Here is a 20,494-nt window from a genome sequence, read left to right on the forward strand (position 1 = left end):
TAGCCATCTTGCTACATTTTCATTAGTCCTGTGAAGACCTCCTGAGGGGCTGTTGAAAGGCCGAAACACCAGGCCCTGAATTGGATTCCTTCCTCCCATCATGAACCTGAGGTATTTCCTTGAAGAAGGATGGATCGGACATGGAAGTAAGCGTCCTGAAGATCTAGGGACACCATCCAATCCCCTGGACGAAGAGCCGCCAGCACTGAGGATGTCGTCTCCATGGCGAACTTCCTCTTTTCTACAAAGAAATTCAGGGCGCTTACATCCAGAACCGGTCTCCATCCTCCTGAGGCTTTTTGGAACTAGAAACAGCGGGTTGTAAAAGCCCGCTGAGCATGGGTCGCTCACTAGCTCTATAGCCTCTTTCTCTAACATTTGTTCTACTGCCTGCGTTAGAGCGTGGCTCATAATGGGATCCCTGTACCTGGCCACCAACTCCCTCGGAGTCGTCGTCAAAGGTGGTCTTTCTGTAAAGGGAATCAGATATCCTTTCCGGATAATCGAGAGGACCAGTTGTCCGCTCCTCTCTTTGCCCAGGCTTCTGCGAATCTTAGAAGCCTGGCACCTACTGATGTCTGAAGGACTTCTTTCCTACTTCTTCGCTCTGGATGAGCGCGAGAAGGATCTTCCTCTCTTGAAGGGTCTATTACCTCTTGAGGTAGAGGCTCTAGAAGGAGGGCCCCCCTCGAAAGGGCTCCTGTCTAGCCGGAGTCTCCTTCTTAGTCTTCGTCTGGAAGGAGGTCCTAGGTTTCCGGGCAGACTGAGCGAGCATGTCTTGAGTAGCCTTCGCAGAGATAGCTCCCGAGATGTCCTGGATTATCTTCTTTGGAAGAGCGGCGAGAGTTTGCGAATAGAGTAGCGAGGCTCTCTGAGCATGAGAGACGGACTTTGTCAGAAAAGAGCAGAAGACCGATCTTTTCTTAAGAACCCCTGCTCCAAACAGGGAGGCTACTTCGCTCGATCCATCTCTAACTGCCTTATCCATGCACATCAGTACACTGTTGAGATCCTCGGGCGAAATGGAATCTGGGTTCTGAGTCCTTTTAGCCAAGACCCCCAAAGACCAGTCAAGGAAGTTGAAGACTTCCAAGACTCTGAACATTCCCTTCAACAGGTGGTCGAGCTCGTTCATAGCCCAGGTAGTCTTAGCCGACAAGAGGGCCGAGCGTCGTGAGGCATCCACCAGTGAAGAGAAGTCCGCGTCTGCAGATGACGGCAGACCCAGGCCTAGGGGTTCTCCAGACTCATATCAGAAGCCTAGTCTGCCCGTAAGCTTAGAAGGAGGGAAAGAAAACACAGTCTTCCCTTTCTCCTCCTTTGAAAGAAGCCAATCACCAAAACCTCTCAAAGCCTTCTTCATCGAGATGGTTGGCTTCATCCTCACACAGGAGGAAACCTTCGTCTTCTTAGAAGTCGAGAATAACGAGAGAGGAGAAGGAGGAGCGACGGGAGTAAGAGCGTCTCCAAACTCTTGAAGAAGGAGGTCTGTCAGGATCTTGTAGGATGAGACCGAAGAATCCTTAACCAAGTCCTCTTCTGAAGGTTCCATTTCATCCACCGAAGAACCTTCGGCTTCTTTACGAGAGCAGCTGGACTTCTCTGAAGAAGTGCGTCTATCTAGTGATGAGTGTCTGGCAGCCGACTGGCGCCTATCAGGGGAAGCCAAAGCTTCGGGAGAGCTCCTATCGAATGCGTCCTTCCTACTCCGATGAGTGAGTCCTCTGTGATCCTGTAGTCTGCTCCTAGATACACGGGAGTCCAAAGGGGAGCGCCTGCTAGGAGAGGGGAGCTTAGTATGCTCACAGCGCCTAACAGAATCCATGCGCCTATCAAAAGGAGAGCGGCTGCCTGGCGAACTGCGCCTAAAATGAGGAGAACGCCTGCTAGGCTCTTGGCGCCTACCAACAGGAGAGCGAATCCCTGGAGAAGATCGCCTACTCGGAGACAGGAGTCTACCATGATCCAAATACTTAGATCGAGACGCGTGGGTCTCTGCAAAAGCTAGTCTCTCAGCCGAGACATTTCTTTCAGGCTCTTTACGCCTGACCTGAACAGAGCGGCTAACAGGTGAACCGTGCCTATCAGGAGAGAAGCGCCTATCTTCCGCACAGCGCTTGGCAGCGGGAGAGCGGCTACTTGGGGAGTAGCGCCTACCAGGCTCTAGGCGCCTACAAATAAGGAGAGATCCTGTCTCTGGAAGAGTCCATGTATGAGGAGCTCTCTTATCCGGAGATTGGAGGTTCTTCGGAAAGGAGCGAGAAGACGAAGCTGTGCGCTTATCTTTAGACAAGCGCCTACTAGGCGCTAGATCCCTTTCTACTGGAGAAATGAAGTCACCAGGAGAAAGCTTCTTGGGCGATTGGCGCCTGGAAGACGACAGGCGTCTGCCGAGGGAAGAGCGCCTCATTCCATCCGCTGTTACAGGAGAGAGAGCCGCCTCCGACTGAGAAGGCAAAGCAGGCGAAGGATGCCAAGATTTCTTGACGGGGAGAGAGACGTCCTTCTTACGACGCGTGCCTCTAGCCAAGGAGCCCGCCAGAAAGCCGAAATCTGAGCTTGCAGCCCGCAAGAATCCGAGCTGGAGATCTTGCAAAATCCTCCACAGGGGATGAGGATCGAAGCCTACTCTGAGGCGAGAACTCCTGATCCCTCCTGGGTTTCTTGATATCCACTTCAGGCTCTTCCGGAAAACATTCCGGGCTGGAAGGAAAAGCGCAAGGAGCCTTCCAGGCTCTCTTCAACGGTCGAGATGAATCCGAGGCGTTCCATCCTCTTCTAGGAGAAGGTGATGAAGAAGAAGAGAAGCACTGGCGTAACACCTCCTTCTTGGCGCGAACTAAGGCAGCCTGGGAACGAACATCAGGATCTACCGAGGGGACGCCTGATCGGTGGGGTTCTCCCTAACCTTCCTGCGGCTGTTGACTTTCTCCTCCACTGGGACTGGGAGTCTGGAAGAGGTCTAGGCCTGGAAGCATTAAGGAGCCGATCCACTGCACTGGGGTCACTGCACAAATCACCTTCACTATTACTCTTACCTTGCAACGAACGAATTTTCTTCTCCATGCTAAGGATCGTGGCTCTCATGGTTGCCACTTCCGAAGGCGTATCTTTAGGTTCGATGCAGGGAGCAGGAGCTGAAACGGGAGAAGGATCTAGTGCTACGACAGGATTGTCTACTTCTACCTCGCTAATACGAGACTTACTAGAACTTCCAGAAGAAGCTTTTCTCACCCTGTCTTTCTCCAACTTCCTTAAGTAGGAAGAAAGAGACTTCCATTCACCCTCATCCAACTTCTCACACTCATTACACGGGTTAATAAAGGAACATTCTTTACCCCTACATTTCAAGCATACTGTGTGAGGATCTACCGTTGCTTTCGGTAGCCTCACCTTGCATTCATCATTAGAGCACACCCTAAACATAGAAGATTTCTTAACCTCTACATCAGGACATCTTGAAATTCAAAAGAAAAATCCAAAACCAATATCCAAAAAAAACCAATCCAACAAGCGCGTATGCCAAGCCCACAAGATCAGGTACTTCACCGAAAGTCAGTCCAAATATATCCAAGGCAACGAGAAACGAATAAAGCTGTCAGGAGGTAACAACCACAGGTGTAGTCGACACCGGCGACAGAAAAATTCTGACTGGAAAGGGAGATTGGTTCTTACAGCCGCCACCCAGCGGCGGGTAAGGTAGATCACCTGACCTACCTGTCGCGTGTGCCGCGAGTTTTGAATTCTGTCGTGACGTCAGAGACGTAAAGCTAAGTATATATCTGACAGGAAAGTTCATGTACAAAACTTATCTTGTTACTGAATTTGAAATTACCTATTTTGTTTCCTTACGCATCTACAAATATAAATGAATATGACCTAATTTCTAGTTTTCTCAACTCCTCAGTTAAAAACGCCTTTCCTACAATATTTAGAATATTCAGATACACCAGGATTAACCATTTTAAATTACGCTAAAACTACAGAAGAATTAAGCACTGATAACTGACCAATCACAAAGATAATATTTCATATAATCATATCATTACTAGTAATCATATTTTACAAGGTAACAAGCTCATTTAAATTTGTCTAAATTTAGACCTACTTCTAGACTAAATTCAGATAACACAATGAAAAGTAATACAGATGAATATTTATATAACGTTACTCAGACTTAACATAAATACTGGAAAATTTACTACAAGTACCATCACCCAGCATCCCAACAAAAGGGACCCCAATTCAATTCAATGCACCCTAGACCTTGGTCAAGGTGCCATGGGCATCAGGTGTAGAAATGATAAGAAAACAGAATATTCTTCAGCAACTACTGTAATACTACAGGAAGAAGGAGGGCAAAGTATGGCTCCTGAGGGAGATATACAGATGAACAGAGACTCCAAAGGTACAAAGTGATTTGATTTGCAAGTAGCAAGCAAACCCAAAGACCACAGCCTAGTATCAGCTTCCCTTAACCCCTTAAGGACAGGACATACGAGGGGGGACCCAAAAGTAACCGAAATTGTGTCATAGAATTTTATTCAGTTATTGTTACATGTTTACAGTCTTATCACCTTCAAAGTATTCTCCATTTGAAGCAATGCACTTATCCAGACGTGTTTTTCCACTGTTGAAAGCAATTCTGAACTCTTGTGAAGTTATGGCTTTTAATGACTCCGTCGTTTTCCTTCTGAACCTCTTCAACATCTGCAAAAACGTTTTCCTTTGAGGGCTTTCTTCATTCGGGGAAGGGGGAAACCCAAAAAGAAGTCACAGGGAGCAAGATCGGGTGAAATAGGGAGGGTGGGTAAGTGGGGTCATGCCATTCTTTGTCAGAAACTGTCTCACACTCAAGGCGGTGTGCGCTGGTGCATTGTCGTGAGACGGAAACGCCCCGACCTGTGGCAAAGTGGAGGGTGGTGGCTTCATCATGACAATGCACCAGCGCACACCGCCTTGAGTGTGAGACAGTTTCTGACCAAGAATGGCATGACCCCACTTACCCACCCTCCCTATTCACCCGATCTTGCTCCCTGTGACTTCTTTTTGTTCCCCCGAATGAAGAAAGCCCTCAAAGGAAAACGTTTTGCAGACGTTGAAGAGGTTCAGAAGAAAACGACGGAGTCATTAAAAGCCATAACTTCACAAGAGTTCCAGAATTGCTTTCAACAGTGGAAAACACGTCTGGATAAGTGCATTGCTTCAAATGGAGAATACTTTGAAGGTGATAAGACTGTAAACATGTAACAACAACTGAATAAAATTCTATGACACAATTTCGGTTACTTTTGGGTCCCCCCTCGTATCTTATGACAGCCAATAATTGCATATGAAAACTACCCATAAAAACGACACGATAGTCCTTACTGAACACCTATATATCTGAAAGAGTTTTGCAGGGAAATATTCAAAATCACTTGAATAGGCCATAAATGATGACTTCATGCCAACACTCACACTTCAGGTCAGTGATATGAGGAAGAACAGGTTTCCCATGAGATTTGATAGGGGGAAGGTACAGTCAACCCCCCTATTCGTGGACTCACAATTCGCAGACTCGCTTATTCACAGATTTTTCTATGGACTGTATATGTTCATTATTTGCAGAAAATTTGCCCATTTGCATTATTTTTCACTGAGAAATATTCTTCTGACAGCAGACTAACTGCTAGGGCATGGGCCTGCATCATCCCCTACTTTAACAAGTAGCACCATAGATTGAAAAGCCTCGAGTGAAGAAAACAAGACCAGCAAAATGCCAATACCCACGGAGAAATGTTACTGCAAAAATCAGGTCCAACATTGCGGGCCAAATTCCACATTCTTTTGCCTTGCTCCGACACAAGAGCTGTTAAAATTTAATGCATGCCTCATTAATGCTTTACAAGATAAAAATAACCACATCTAGGTATCTAAAGCCAGTCTAAGTGTGTCCACCCTGAAACCATGAAAAACCAAATGAAGTAAGGAAAAAAAATGAGTTGAGTACCCCTGGTTCATTGTTAGATCAACTACACAAATATGAGTGCAGTAGCACCCCAACTTGACAGACAATTTGGGGGTCTGGTTTTCTCAAGAGTAACAAGCTCTGTTAAGTAATAAAGATTCTATAATATAGACTGCACCTGAATATTTTCTAGATATCTTAGAGCTAACATCAAATTTAACATAGTTTCTAATCTAAACTAACCTGTGTCTTACATTCAGCATTCAAATTGAGAGATTTATCTCAAAATGTATCAAATCTAAAATGCTAACAACATAGTATAATACACTCATAATAATGTAGCTGATAAAGAAATCTGCTAAGTTGAGATTTTACATCTTGGTAGTTGAGTTGTTATCTACAATGTTAGGCATGTGGACTATCTACACTAAAACAAATTTCTCGTAAACCTATACTTCTTTAAAACTTAAAAAAATACCAAATTTGTAACTAATTTGTATTTTTCATAACTAACAAACCTGAGGTCTTAACATTAGGATTTACTAGCGCCAAGCTGGAAACCGGTAGAATTAAAAATTACACTTGTGAGATCCAGGGACTAATGGCATCTATACCAGGTCACGGGGCATGTATACCCAGAATGCCCACGGCTACCTGTGACCCATCAGTTATATTTCTAACCCAGTTTAGACTGCTAGAGGGGTGGTTCGAGGTGGGCCTTTAACTGTTAAGACCTAGGTTTGTTAGTTATGAAAAATACAAATTAGTTACAAATTTGGTATTTGTTCATACACGAAACAAACCTTCGGTCTTAACATTAGGATAGACTTACTATTGGAGGGAGGTAAGTCTCTACAACTGACTGGAAGTTTGCCACCTTATCCATTTCCGAATATATAGGTAAATTCTAGAGAATGGACAATGAACCTAGGACCAAAGATATAAGCAGATCTATTGGTTTCCTCCCACTGGGTGTAGATACCATTCTACTGTTTACTCTTGTCCTTTGCGACTGGATCCACCTTCACCCCTCTTTCCTTATTATCCAGAGGGGTGTGTTGCTACTGAAAAGTATATCATCAGCTAAGATAGCTTCACAGTATGGCTGACCATCTCACCTGCATCTAGTCCGTTCCAGCACATGACGGTACTCTCCTTCATATTGCCCGTAGTTAAAGGAGTAGGAAGAAAGTAGTAAAGAAAAAAGACCAGTCATCCCATTCATTCTACTTTCATACCTTCATCTTAGACTAGACGCAAACTGACCCGCCAGGGGCACTGGATGAACTATATCACTTGTTGGGCCGCCACCACTGGACCCAAGGAAAAGGTGTCCAAGGATCTATGGGCAACATCTTTCAAATAAAATGAGGTGAAAGTTGTTTGGCGCTTCCACACGCCAGCTTTCAGAATTTTATCCACAGACATGTTCTTCTTAAATGCTAGGGAAGCACTCACACCCCTGATGTCATGAGCTCTAGCTCACCCACCTGGCTATCTGACCCTCTGTCTTCTGCAGTATAAGCATTTCTGATTGTCTCCCTTAGCCAAAATGATATTGTATTCTTGGACACTTCCTTCTTGTTCCGTCCTGTACTTACGAACAACCTCTGGCACCCCGGCCTGAGGTGCCTTGTTCTCTTTAAGTACTCCCTGACGGGGCACAGGAGCATTTCAGCTTTGTCGTTGTCTACAAAGTCTGCCAAGGAAGGTATGGTAAAGGAGTCGAATCTGCCGTCTACTATTGTTGGATTTTGGGTCTTTGCCACGAATTCTGGGACAAACTCACACACCATTGATCTCCAACCTCCCGAGTGCTTTATGAGATATGAGAGGCCATGTAGCTCCCCCACCCGGTTTTGGTTGAAGCCAGGGCCAATAAGAAGACTGTCTTCAGGGTCAGGCTCCTATCCGTGGACTGCCTTAGTGGTTCGTAAGGGGGTTTTGTCAGACTACTCAGTACCTTGGTCAGATCCCAATCTGGGGTTTTTAGCTCCTTTGGTGGGCATGACTGTTCAAAGCTCCTCATCAGCATGGCCAACTCCCATGAAGACGATATGTCCACTCCTTTCATTCGTAAGACTGAGGCTAGAGCAGCCCTGTACCCCTTCACTGCAGATACAGACATATGTTTTTCCTGTTCTGAGATATATCAGAAAGTCTGCTAACTGCTGAATAGTGGTACCGAGTGGAGACACGTTCCCCCTACGACACCAATCACAGTATGCTGACCACTTCCCTTGGTATACTGTCGCGGATGATTTTCTGATATTACCTGCCATCTGAGTTGCGCCGCTAGCTCGCCGGCCGTCACCTCTCTCGCTTGTTCGGACTCTCGCGAACGGCTTCGTCTGGCAACCTTGTGCTTAATAGCCACTGATTTTCCGACCTTCTTGCTGACCTTGGAAATGACAGTCTTCGTCCGAAGGAGAGGAAGAATTGATTCTTCTCCTCTTGGCCCGAGGATCCGCTAGGAACTCCCGAATCCTCCTCCAAACGCTTGACTGGCGCTCGCCGTGACGTTATCGGACTTAGCGATGACGCCGAACTAGAGGAAGAAGACGAAGAAGGCGAATCACACTTTTCTTTTTGTCTCTCTTATTCATTCTCTCCTCTATATCCTGTAACTTTTGCATTACAGTTTGCATTGACGGATCAGAAGGCGTATTAGCGTCTGGGTGCAGCGAAAAAGGCCGAGAATCGGTCTGTGACGTCATCACGCCTGCCATCTCAGAGTGTGACGTATGTTGTGACGTCATCGCTCTCGTGGAGAGACTGAGAGGTTTCTGCTGGTAACCGCACGTTTGCTGCCAAATTACCTCCCACGTTCTGCATCGCTGTAAATACTGAGTGGGATGGAGAAGCAGCGGCATTAATTCCCATAAATTGCAAGCCCGGGGGATGAGGAACATTCAGCGCTGCCGGACCCTGCTGGAACCCGTGACGTATATAATGCGCAAGCAGACCATCCAAGGTTGGTACGCCTGGTAGGCCTAGCGCTGACCACGTACCATCTAACCTATGCGCTTGCGTAGCAGGAGCCTGGAACAAAGATGGCGGATCTCCCCCTCTACTTGCTGGGAACAAAGGAGAGTGCAAATTATTCATAAAATTACCCAAGGCCCCTCCTGACGTTTCCGATACAGAACCGCTAGGAGAAACCGAAGGGGTATGAGACAATTCAAAAGCAGGTGGAGAAACATATGGAGCAGCCTGGTTTATTACCGATACAAAAGAAGCCGGTAAGGTTTGGTCATCCAAAGATGGCGTCACCCCCTTTCTTTTGTATTGGCTTTTCCCATCGAACTTCTTCCACTGTTCCACCGACCAACCGCGACAAACAGAACACGGATTAGAAACCGTACATACGTTTTCCCTGCACCTACTACACGTTGGATGAGGATCCGTCGACACCGAGGTTAGGAACCTAGAACAAGGGAAGCCACTGACTCCTGGGCATTTCCTTTGTCTCCTCTTCGAAGCGGTAGACGATCCCGATGTTGAGGCAAAATTCTCCATCATACCACGTATACACTCTTACCACACACTGATCACACTTGGAGAAAGAAAAGGAATGAAAAATAAAAAAAAAATGAAATGGATAAAGAACGGGCAAACTGAAAAACCGGCTTTAAATGAGATAGACAGTAACACGTCTTATCTTAAAGGCGGTAGGAAAATAACTGATGGGTCACAGGTAGCCGTGGGCATTCTGGGTATACATGCCCCGTGACCTGGTATAGATGCCATTAGTCCCTGGATCTCACAAGTGTAATTTTAATTCTACCGGTTTCCAGCTTGGCGCTAGTAAATCCTAATGTTAAGACCGAAGGTTTGTTTCGTGTATGAACAATAGATACTTACGTCTGGACTTCAATGGTGGCTAAATTTTCATATGCTAATTCACATTTGTCATCAATTTCTAATGCTTGTGTGATATAACTTCGTGCCTGTGGCAAGTCTCCTTTCCACTGAAGAATGAGTAATGCACGGTGAACCAGCGTAGAAGGGTTGTCAGGGTCTACTTCAAGAGCCTTCGCATAATAACTATCTGCTTGCTCGTGTTCACCCTGATCACACAGCACCTACAATAGAATGTCAAGGTTAAATTAATATTATTCTAAAAACTTGGCAGCTCAATAAAGCTTAAAAGAAGTCTTTCATTTTTCATACTTTATGGATGTAATACTCTGATAATTCACTAAATAATGAGTACGATCATAATTTGGAGGATTCTAACATGAGACAGGAATCAATAAAAAAATTAAAATGTAACTAACAACCCAACTGTGGAAGGGAAACCCTTAAGATGAATAATGGTGAGGCTGGGTTATCAAGAACACAGTTTGCTAAAAGCAGCTGGAAAACCAGTTACTAGAGAGTAAATCATAATACTTTATATTAAAATACCATCAGTGAAACAGGGGAGCCCCAGACAGGGATTAAGTATCACAACAAAAATAAGAAGAAATCCAGGCAATGTACAAGTACTATGACGAACGTATTAGATTACTACAGCACATTATGGAAGTCTTTAAAGAATGGGTAAGAAAAAATTCTAAAATGAACATATTTCACTTGTCTTTGTATCATGGAAACAGACAACAGATACAATCTTAGTAGTGAAAAAACTACCAAACAAGTACCATGTGAAAAGGAGTGTTATATGCAGTACATATAAATCCTGTGATAATATAGAGGAACAATTCAATAAGACATGCAAGAAAAAGATACTCAAGGAGTAAAGTTGTCACTATATTACAATACAAGATCTAGAATGAAGACTGTGGCACTTGCGTCTGCAAAATTTGAGCTAATTTTGGTTCCCATCTAGGATCAACATGTAACACTTTATTGTCTCAGTAATACAATATGGAGTAGTATGTAGAGATAAGCAATTGGCTAGGGCAATAAAAATGAATGGGACAAAAATCCCTTTACAAGTTGGTGGGACTGGACTAGCAAGTAAGGGGCCCTTAGGCACCCAGATTCATTATCATTCTCCCTGAAAACACAGTATCATTCTATGGCCACTGTGCCAAATCAAGCAATGGAACTCAGAAACTTCCCTTAGAATTAGCAGATTAGGCCTGGCAAGTGCATCCATAGCCCCAAAGTAAGATGAAACCTTTGCCCACTGATTCCCTGATGATCTTCAAAATCCCCAAAGCAATCTGTATACAGGATCTGGCATTGAGTAACATCATCTTCATCAGATAGAAGATATAGGAAGGTAGGAGGTTGGCCATGACAGAGGGTGGGAACACCTGTCAAGGACCAAGAGAAAAACAGTTGTGAGGAAACTGAACACTCCAAGATTGTGCTTTACAACACAGTCTTTTTAAATCCACCAAAATAAGGGCCTGGGCCCTCACCAATGCTGGGTGTAACTTCTCCAGAACTCCTACCTTAAACTGACTAAAACAGTCAGCTTGCCAACATGAAGGGAGACCTCAGGAAGCAGAGGAAGCCAACATCAAAACTGCATCACCATGAGAAGACAAAATAGCTGGGAAATCAAAAGCGGAAACATTTAAGACAAGAAAATGTAGCAAACATCAACTACAGACTCAAACTAACTCTTTCAGCTCCCACATCCATTGTGAGCCTCCTAACATCACTGCACCCACCAGTATCCAAAACAAGGAGCAAATGTGGGTCTATGGCACATCCAAGGAGAAGAAAATCACCGATAATTATACAGGCAGTCCCTGGGTTACGACGGGTTTGGCTTACGACGTTCCGAGATTAAGGAGCTTTTCAATTATATTTATCAGAAATTATTTCCAGGGTTACGGCGCCTACAACACTGATCTGGCAGAAGAAATGACACCAAAAATGCAAAATAATCAATATTTGAAGGTTTTTTTATGCAAAATGCAATAAGAATGCAGTTTACATAGTTTTCAATGCACCCAAAGCATTAAAAGTAAGGTTTTCTTAGGATTTTTCATGATGTTCCGGCTTCCGACAATTTTCAGCTTACAACGCGTCTCAAGAACGGAACCCACATCGTAACCCAGGGACTACCTGTATTACACCACTAACTTTATGATGGAATGCCATAACATTCAAGAATTACTTTTAAGCAAAACTATTATCAGCAGCCTGCTGGTAGTTTACTGCTGTAAAACAATTCATAAACTGCAAAGGTGTGGCTCAATGAAAAAGAGTCTAACATAGACCCATTACTTTTATAACCGAGTGCTGTGAGGCCCGAGATTTACTTTTAAAACAAAACTATTATTGGCGGCTCACTAGTTTAACCTCTTGTAGGCAGGTGACATACATAAATTGTTTACATGTATATAGCTTTGAGGTAAAGTCCAGGTAGTATACACAGATGTTCAAGATTTTGTACCATACAGTTTGAACAAATTTTGTGGGAAAAATGCTCCTAGTTCCATTTATCACTATTGCAATTCTTCAGATCGCCTACAGAGCCGGAGTGAGCTGAGAGATATTCAGTCTTGCTTGAGGTGGTAAAGGGAAATGTTGTCACAACTAACAACTTTCCATCCAAGGATGCGTCACATACATTTTACAAAAATTTTAATCAGAATTTGTTCCTGGTTTTAGTTCTGATCTGTTATGATCTTGTCCGAGTTGTAATTACAGGCAGTCCCCAGGTTCCATTCCAACGGCTTGATGTTAAGCAAAAATTGCCAATAACTGAAATTCAGTGGTTTTTGGCATCGATAACCAGTTATGGGGCCTCTGTTAGGTATGTATCAACGCCAATAGTATACTATATTATCAGCACCAATAACCTGAAATCAACGAATTTCAGCGCTAGACAAGCCCCATAAAATTGGATTGCCAATAATCGAGGACCCCAATAACCAGGAACTGCCTGTAATTGGAGAAAATTTTTTTTTCTAAATATTAGAATGAACACTTATTACTTAGTAAAATTAGCATATCTTTATAAATGTCTTAAGGTGAAGAGGCCCACACCAGGTGGGAAATATAACAATTTGTCGGAAATTGTATTTTTCCTAACTATACAAACCTGAGGTCCTTTAACAATAGAAGGTAATTAGCGGCAGCTGAACCGGTCGTAAGCTTCGAACAAGGGGGTTCGGTAGTTATCTACTTGTCCGGCAGTTGGCGGTCAGCTCGACTGCGAGGAGAGGAGTCACTTTGCTTTAGGACCAGGAAATGCAGAGTGAGGGGTGGCATGAGGTGGGACTATGTATATGTAAAGGACCTCAGGTTTGTATAGATAGGAAAAATAGAATTTCCGACAAATTTTTATTTGTTCCGATACGTATACAAACCCTCGGTCCTTTAACAATATTAATTATTATTAATAGGTGTTAGTTTTTCCAGACCTCTGAGTCTAATAGGAAGACTCACTTCTTGGTGGGTGGAATCTGAGTCTTATGAACAGACTGGTGTTCGTCCTACCTTGGATTCCCTCCCTGGTCGTAAGAGCAGAGGGAGGGATCCTAGCCTCTGTCCAGCTGATCGGGGTGTGCACTGCAGGATCAGTGGTCAGACTTCTGGACCAGATTTATAAGAGGGAGGCAAGCATACCTCTTAGAAATAGCAAAAGGCAAGAACTGGTTCCTACTTCAAGAGCCAAACTGAAGTCATGGGTTTGTCTCTTGTTGGCTTCCACTATCCCCTTGTCGGGGAGAGGTGGATAGACACTTCTATCCCTACTGAAAGGGATAGAATGGAGCTCGGTTGTGTAGCTTACCTGCATCGGCCTCCTGTTCAGCGTAGGGACGACCACGGCCCTCTGCCCACAGGTAGAGGAGAAGAACGAAGGAGGAAGAGAAGCTAGTCACTCTCTCTTTCACTCGTCCATTCATGCAGTCACACAAGGATGCGATGCTGTTCTGTCCGCTCGGGTGCTGGGTAGACTACACAACTTGTTGAGCAGCCACCACGGGTCCCAAGGAAAAAAAGTCTAAGGACCTGTGGGTGATATCCCGAAGGTAGAATGAAGTGAAGGTGGTCTGGTTGGCCCAAACCCCTGCCTTCAGAACCTGCGCCAGGAAGAAGTTGAACGCAAGGGTTGGACCAATACCTTTGACTTCATGGGCTCTCGGACGAAGGGTACGGGTGTTGTCACTACCAGCTGTGTCGTACGCCCTCCTGATCACCTCACGCAGTCAGAAAGTGTGTTCTTGGAAACTTCTTTCTTGGTAACCCCGGTGCTAACGAAGAGGCGTCGACACTCAGGCCTGAGGTGTCGAGTTCTCTTCAGATAGCGCCGTAGCGCCCTCACAAGACAAAGCAGCATCTCATCCGCATCATTATCGGTGAAATCCTTCAGGGAGAGGATCATGAAGGACTTGAACCGGTCGTCAGGGACCGAAGGATTCTGAGTCTTCGCTACGAAGTTCAGGACAAAATCGAGCGTCACGGATCCCCATCCCCTGGAATGCCTGACATTGAAGGAAAGACCATGAAGTTCCCCTACTCTCTTCGCTGATGCCAGGGCCAGCAAGAGAGGGTCTTGAGGGTCAGATCCCTGTCTGACGACTCTCGGAGTGGCTCGAAGGGTCTGCAAGTCAAACTCCTAAGGACGAGAGTCACATTCCACCCCGGGGGCCTGAGTTCCCTGGGTGGGCAAGACCTCTCAAAGCTCTTCATCAGGAGGGAGATCTCGAAAGAAGAGGAGATGTCCAAACCTCGCAGTTTAAGGACTAGGGCCTGGGCGGCTCTGTATCCTTCAACTGCAGAGACGGAGAGGAGCTTTTCTCGGCGAAGGAAGACGAGGAAATCCGCTACCTGCTGAAGAGTGGCTCTGAGAGGAGAGAGACCCCATCCACATCACCAACCACAGAAGATGGACCACTTCCCCTGGTAGACAGCTGCAGAGGACTGTCTGAGGTATCCAGCCATCTGTTGCTGCGCTGCGAGAAAAGCCTCTCGCTCGCAAGAGATGGTGGATAACAGCCAGCCGTGAAGACACAGGGACTCGACGGACCGGTGGTACTGTTCTACGTGTGGCTGGCACAGGAGGTTGTGCCAGGGGGGAATCTCTCTCAGCGCTTCGGCAAGCAGAGTCAGCAGGTCCGGGTACCAAACGGCCTGAGGTCATTTGGGCGCCACCAGGATCATCCGAAGGTTTGCGGTGATCAGTGCCCTGCTGATCACTTTGCGAATCAGACAGAACGGGGGAAAGGCGTAGACGAAGAGGTTGTCCCACAGATGTTGAAGAGCGTCCTCTGCAGCTGCCCATGGGTCCGGCACAACCGAGTAGAAAACCTGGAGTTTTCTGTTGTGCCGGGTGGCGAACAGATCCATGACTGGACGTCCCCACAGGTTGAAGAGCCTTTCCGCCACGTCTGGATGAAGGGACCATTCGGTTCCTGTAACCTGATCCCGACGGCTGAGCTTGTCGGCTACCGCATTCCTCTTGCCTGAAATGTAGCGGGCCGACAGCTCTACTGAGTGTGCCACAGCCCACTCGTGCAACTGCAACGTCAACTGATGCAGCGGGAGGGACACTAGGCCCCCCTGCTTGACGTACGCCCCTACTGTGGTGTTGTCGCTCATCAACACCACCGAGTGTCCCACCAGACGGTCCCGGAACTCTTGGAGAGCGAGGAACGCTGCCTTGAGCTCTAGGACGTTGATGTGAAGGAGCTTGTCGTGATGATCCCACACACCCGCAGCCAGCAACTCCTCCAGGTGTGCGCCTCATCCCTCGGTCAATGCGTCTGAGAACAGCAACATCTCCGGAGGAGGAGGAGGAGGAGGAGGAGGAGGAGGAGGAGGAGGAGGAGGAGGAGGAGGAGGAGTGCAAAGAGGCACTCCTCTTACGAGGTTCCCGTCGTCCAGCCACCAGGCTAGGTCCTGTCTCACCTCCTCCGTGAGGAACACGGGGAAGAAGGGAGGGGGAGGGTCCCTTGCCTGTGACCGACACTCCTTTAGTCTCCACTGAAGAGACCGCAGGTGAAGACGCCCGTGCGGGACTAGCTTCTCGAGAGACGACAGGTGACCGATCACAACCTGCCACTGCTGAGCTGGTTGCTCTTGTAGAGACAGGAACTGTCTTCCTGCCTCCTTGAACCTGTTGATCCGTGAATCTGTGGGGAAGACTCGCCCTGCTACCGTGTCGATCAGCATGCCCAGGTACTTCATCCTCTGCTTGGGCTCGAGGTCTGACTTCTCATAATTCACTACGATCCCCAGATCGCGGCAGAATTCGAGGAGTCGATCTCTGTCCTGTAGCAACTGCGAACAGGAGCTCGCCAGGATAAACCAATCGTCGAGATACCTCAAGAGAAGTATCCCTACCGAGTGGGCCCAAGCCGACACCAGTGTGAACACTCGCGTGAACACCTGTGGGGCGGTTGAGAGACCGAAACAAAGTGCCCTGAATTGGTACACCTTCCCGTCGAGGATGAAGTGGAGGTACTTCCTGGAGGATTGATGGATGGGTATCTGGAAATACGCGTCCTGCAGATCCACCGAAAGCATGAAGTCGTTCTCCCTGATGGAATCGAGCACTGAACATGCTGTTTCCATCATGAACCGAGTCTGGAACGAATCGGTTCAAGGGAGAGAGATCTATCACCGGGTGCCAGCCCCCCGAGGACTTCTCCACCAGGAAGAGTCGGCTGTAGAAGCCCGGCGATTGATCCTGTACGATCTCCAGAGCACGTTTGCTCAGCATGGCTTCTACTTCCTGCTGAAGCGTCATGTCCTTGGTCGAGCCAGGAACGTAGGTTTGCAGATGGACCGGGTTGAGGTGAGGGGTGGCTGAGACTCAAAGGGTAGTAGATATCCCTCCCGAAGGACGTTTACTATCCAGGTCTCCGCACCGTAGCACTGCCTTGTTGCCCAATGGCTCGCCAGGCAAACACCCCCCCCCCCCCACTTCCAACAGCAGGTGAGGGGGAACGCCGTCCCTAGCGTTTCCCTCCTCTCTTTGACTTCTTCTTCCTAGATCCTCCTCGAGAGAAGGACTGGGAGGAGGGCTGGTTGCGGTCACTCCTTACAGCAGAAGTCGAACGCAAGAGTCTTTCCTCTCGGCTTTGATGAGGCGACCATCTTGGGCGCAGAGGAAGCGCTAGCTAAGCTCTTGGGCTTAGGCGCAGTTGTCCGAGGTTGCCCAGCCACCTTCGAGACTGCCTGGTGGACAAGACGGTCACTGTCGTCAGTGCGCCGCTGTTCCACCACAGCGTCCACCATCTGTCTGGGGAAGAGAAAGGCGGAACTCCGCACCAGTCCGTTGCGAAGACCCAGAGCCGCCTCACGCCCAGCCGCCCTGCTGGTCACTTGGGTGAGAACAGCGTCTCTACGCCGGAGAACCAGGATTGCCCACAGGTTAGCCGTCTGGTGGGCCAGGTAGGCGACGGCCCTACCCCCAGACTGGCACAGTCTCACAAAAGCTGGGTCCCCTTCAGGAGTGATGTTCCCCAAGGAGGCTGCGGCTTTCGACACTGTAAGGGACCACAGGTCGACCAGGAGACTGCTTGGAATGCTGCCATTGCGGTAAATTCCAAGGCAAGTGCCTCTTGCTGCGAGAACCAAAGGTTCTTCGACAGGAGCTGCAGCAGACACCCCCTTGGAGTTAGCCTAGCTAGCTCCGGGTTAACCTTTATGGGCGGCAGAGGGCCCTCTGAAGGCACGTAGAAGCGCCTCTGTCGTGGTAGAGGTGGAGGAAGGAGTTTGGCAGATCTACCGGACCGAAGTGAACCCTCCTGTCCGGAGACGAGAGCATCCACTTGGCTCAGCACGCTGTCAGCCAAGTCCGATCGCGGCAGACCCACCGTCGTCCTGGGTTCCTTCTTAGGTCCCCAGAATGACTCCAAGCCCGATGTGGGCTCGGAAGGTGGGAGCAGTGATCCTTCCCCGAGGTCGCTGTGTTGACGAATCAGCGCAATAACCTCCGCGAACGACCTCTGGATCTCAGGAGTGACTGCATCCTGCAGAGACGGACCGTCAAGCCCGTCCAGCGAGAATGACTCCCGGGACCCTCCTCCTTCCATAGGAGGAACCACAACAGACCTCTCCTGGTCTCCTCCTGCCACTTGCGCATACGATCTGGTCGGTCCCAGGACCGTACCAGGTTCATAGGGCGTCGTGGCGGGATCGCAAAGAGCGCGCCCCTCGCGATCACTCCTGATCATCTCGCTCTTCCCAGTGAAGCCCGAGGAAGTTGAAGGGATCAGAGAGGCAGACCTGACGCTCCCCCCGCGCCCACCGGCAGAACCAGTATGCTGAGGGGGCTGCAGGCGATCACCAACCCGCGGTGGCGATCGAGCTGCAGGCCTGGTCGAGCGGCTGGACCGAGAACAGCGGCGATGGTCCCAAGCGTCAGAAGAGCTGCTGCTGGTCCCCCTCTCTGCCCAGTCCCGGTAGGAGCGGCAGTCAGGGGACCTGCAGAGTCCTCTGTTGCGGTGGGAGCGAGGCCTGTCCTCACAGTGCGTCACGCTGCTTGGACCAGCCGAGGCTGGTTCAGGCGACCGAGGGGACCGCTTCCTCGCCTCAGCCTGCGAGTGGTCTGGGACCGTTGCGTCAACCCTGGGTACCAGCGTATCGCCGCAAGAGCGATCACTGGTCTGGTGAGAGTCGCCTGAGCGACTCCAGCCAGTCTTCAACTCCGTGCCTGGATCATGGTGCTGAGCGGACTCGGTGGCCTGGGTCTTGGCTGTACGGTCACCTGCAGGTGACCGTACCGTACACTCAGACTCTCGTGAATGAGAGCCCGAGACGGTACCTGGCGTCGAGGCAGAACCTCTGGCGCCAGGCGAGGAGGTACCGGTGTTAGCCGGCACTCCTCCAGTCCCCGTCGTCTTCTTCCTTGCGGAAGGAGAGACGGGCCCTGTTCCCGAAGGAACAGGAGGACCGGCGGAAGTCCCAACCGTCCCACTCTCATCCCACCAGAATGGGACAGACCCTTAGAAGTCTCAGAGCAAGCCTTCTTGGGGGGGGAGGAGGCATCCTTCTTCTTCTGCTGTGGGGCCTTAGAAGTTGAAGGGGAAGCGGCGGCAGACGACGACGACGACGACGAAGACGACGATGAAGACACCTTCCTCCTCTTCTTCTTCTTCGTCAGCTTCCTCAGCACCACCATCAGGTCTTCCAACCAGGACGGAGCCAGGGCAGTTGCCGAAGCAAAAGGGCCCAACTGCACCTGTCCGGAAGGACCTGGGGTGGGAGCAGCAACACCAAAAGCAGGAAATGGTACCGGGTCTGGAGCGGCAGCATACTCAGGAACAGGAGGCAGGGCAGGAACCGGCAGCATCCTCTGCACAGGAGGCAGGCCCAGAGGAGAGCTCTTGGGACACCGGAAGTCCAGGGCTGCAGCAGGAGTGGCAAAACCAGGTGGCGGCGTCACAGCGGGCACCGAAACCTCCGGCAGCGGCGCCTGCACAGTAGCTGTCGGGGTCACCGTGGTGGCTACGTGCTGAGTGCACACCAGGTGTGGCGGAGCAGCATAGCCTGGCGTGGACACTGTCGTGGTAGGTGGTGGTCGGCCCGTGTGTTACCGGCATGGCCCACCTCGCCAGGTGACTCAGCAGCCCCTGGACTGTCGGTGTCCCTCGCAGCCCCAGCGAGTACCAGGCCCATCCAAGATCGTCCCCCGTGGCAAGCAGGTCTGAGAAAGGAAAGTCGGGTGAGTTAGTGGTGGGGTCTCCCCTCGCCCGGGGGGGGCAGGACAGTTCCCACCCCGAGCGAACGGAGGACCCTGAATACAACTGGATGTCGGGGTATCTCGGCACCTCCCCCCCACCACGCTCGACTGATCGAGAGAGAAGGAGTGAGAAACCTCCCCCGAAGGGGAAGGAGCCATACGAGGGAGCTGAGATGGAGGGAGAAAAGAGGAAGACGTGTCCGTAACCAAGGGCGTAGCCGGAGAACCCTCTGACGACTCCTTGGCCAGCTTACGCGGCTTCTTCCTTCCCCCATAGCGCTCCCACTGCTCCTCCGACCAAAAATTACATGTATCACATGTTTCGGTGCAAGAGCATTCTCGCCCTCTACACCGAGTACAAAAATCATGAGGATTAACCTCTACAGATGATCGGAAGGCCCCACACTTACGGCCCTCCACACCAAGGCACAATCTGCGGCTGATGGGGGGGGAGGGGGTCTTTCCGGCTATTGGGAATCCATTACACTTGCAATATTCACTGAGAATGAAATACATGAGTAAAAGAGAAAGATAAACAGCCTTCACGAAGTGAAGAAAACAGAGCATACGACTGAAGCAGGCAGAGACGAGCAGCACGTCCATCCACTAGCGCGGCCGAAAGCAAAGTGACTCCTCGCAGTCGAGCTGACCGCCAACTGCCGGACAAGTAGTTAACTACCGAACCCTATTGTTCGAAGCTTACGACCGTTTCAGCTGCCGCTAAGTACCTTCCTATTGTTAAAGGACCGAGGGTTTGTAAACGCATCAGAACAAATTCACTTTCTACTTCACGTGGAAAGGATGGAAATTTTTTTTTTTAGAAATTTTTTCTTATGTGTACCATGAGCATATGCATATTGTCCTCTTTCCATTAATGTTTTTTCTTTTTTATTTTAAATTTAGTCTGGTCATAGGTGTATGCATTAGCGTATATTAGC

General features: G+C 48.7%; 1 protein-coding gene across 1 annotated transcript in view; it reads right to left on the reverse strand.

The window, feature by feature from the left end:
* The window catches only part of LOC135196296 (mitochondrial import receptor subunit TOM70-like), a 74,992-nt gene that overhangs the window by 17,121 nt on the left and 37,377 nt on the right, over positions 1-20,494 (reverse strand). The window contains exon 7 of the mRNA XM_064223003.1: positions 9,815-10,035. Within this exon, the coding sequence (XP_064079073.1) occupies positions 9,815-10,035 (221 nt within the window). The remainder of the gene's footprint in view (positions 1-9,814; positions 10,036-20,494) is intronic.

This window comes from Macrobrachium nipponense, chromosome 17 (assembly GCF_015104395.2).
Source record: "Macrobrachium nipponense isolate FS-2020 chromosome 17, ASM1510439v2, whole genome shotgun sequence".
In the NCBI taxonomy this organism is placed as follows: Eukaryota; Metazoa; Arthropoda; class Malacostraca; order Decapoda; family Palaemonidae; genus Macrobrachium; species Macrobrachium nipponense.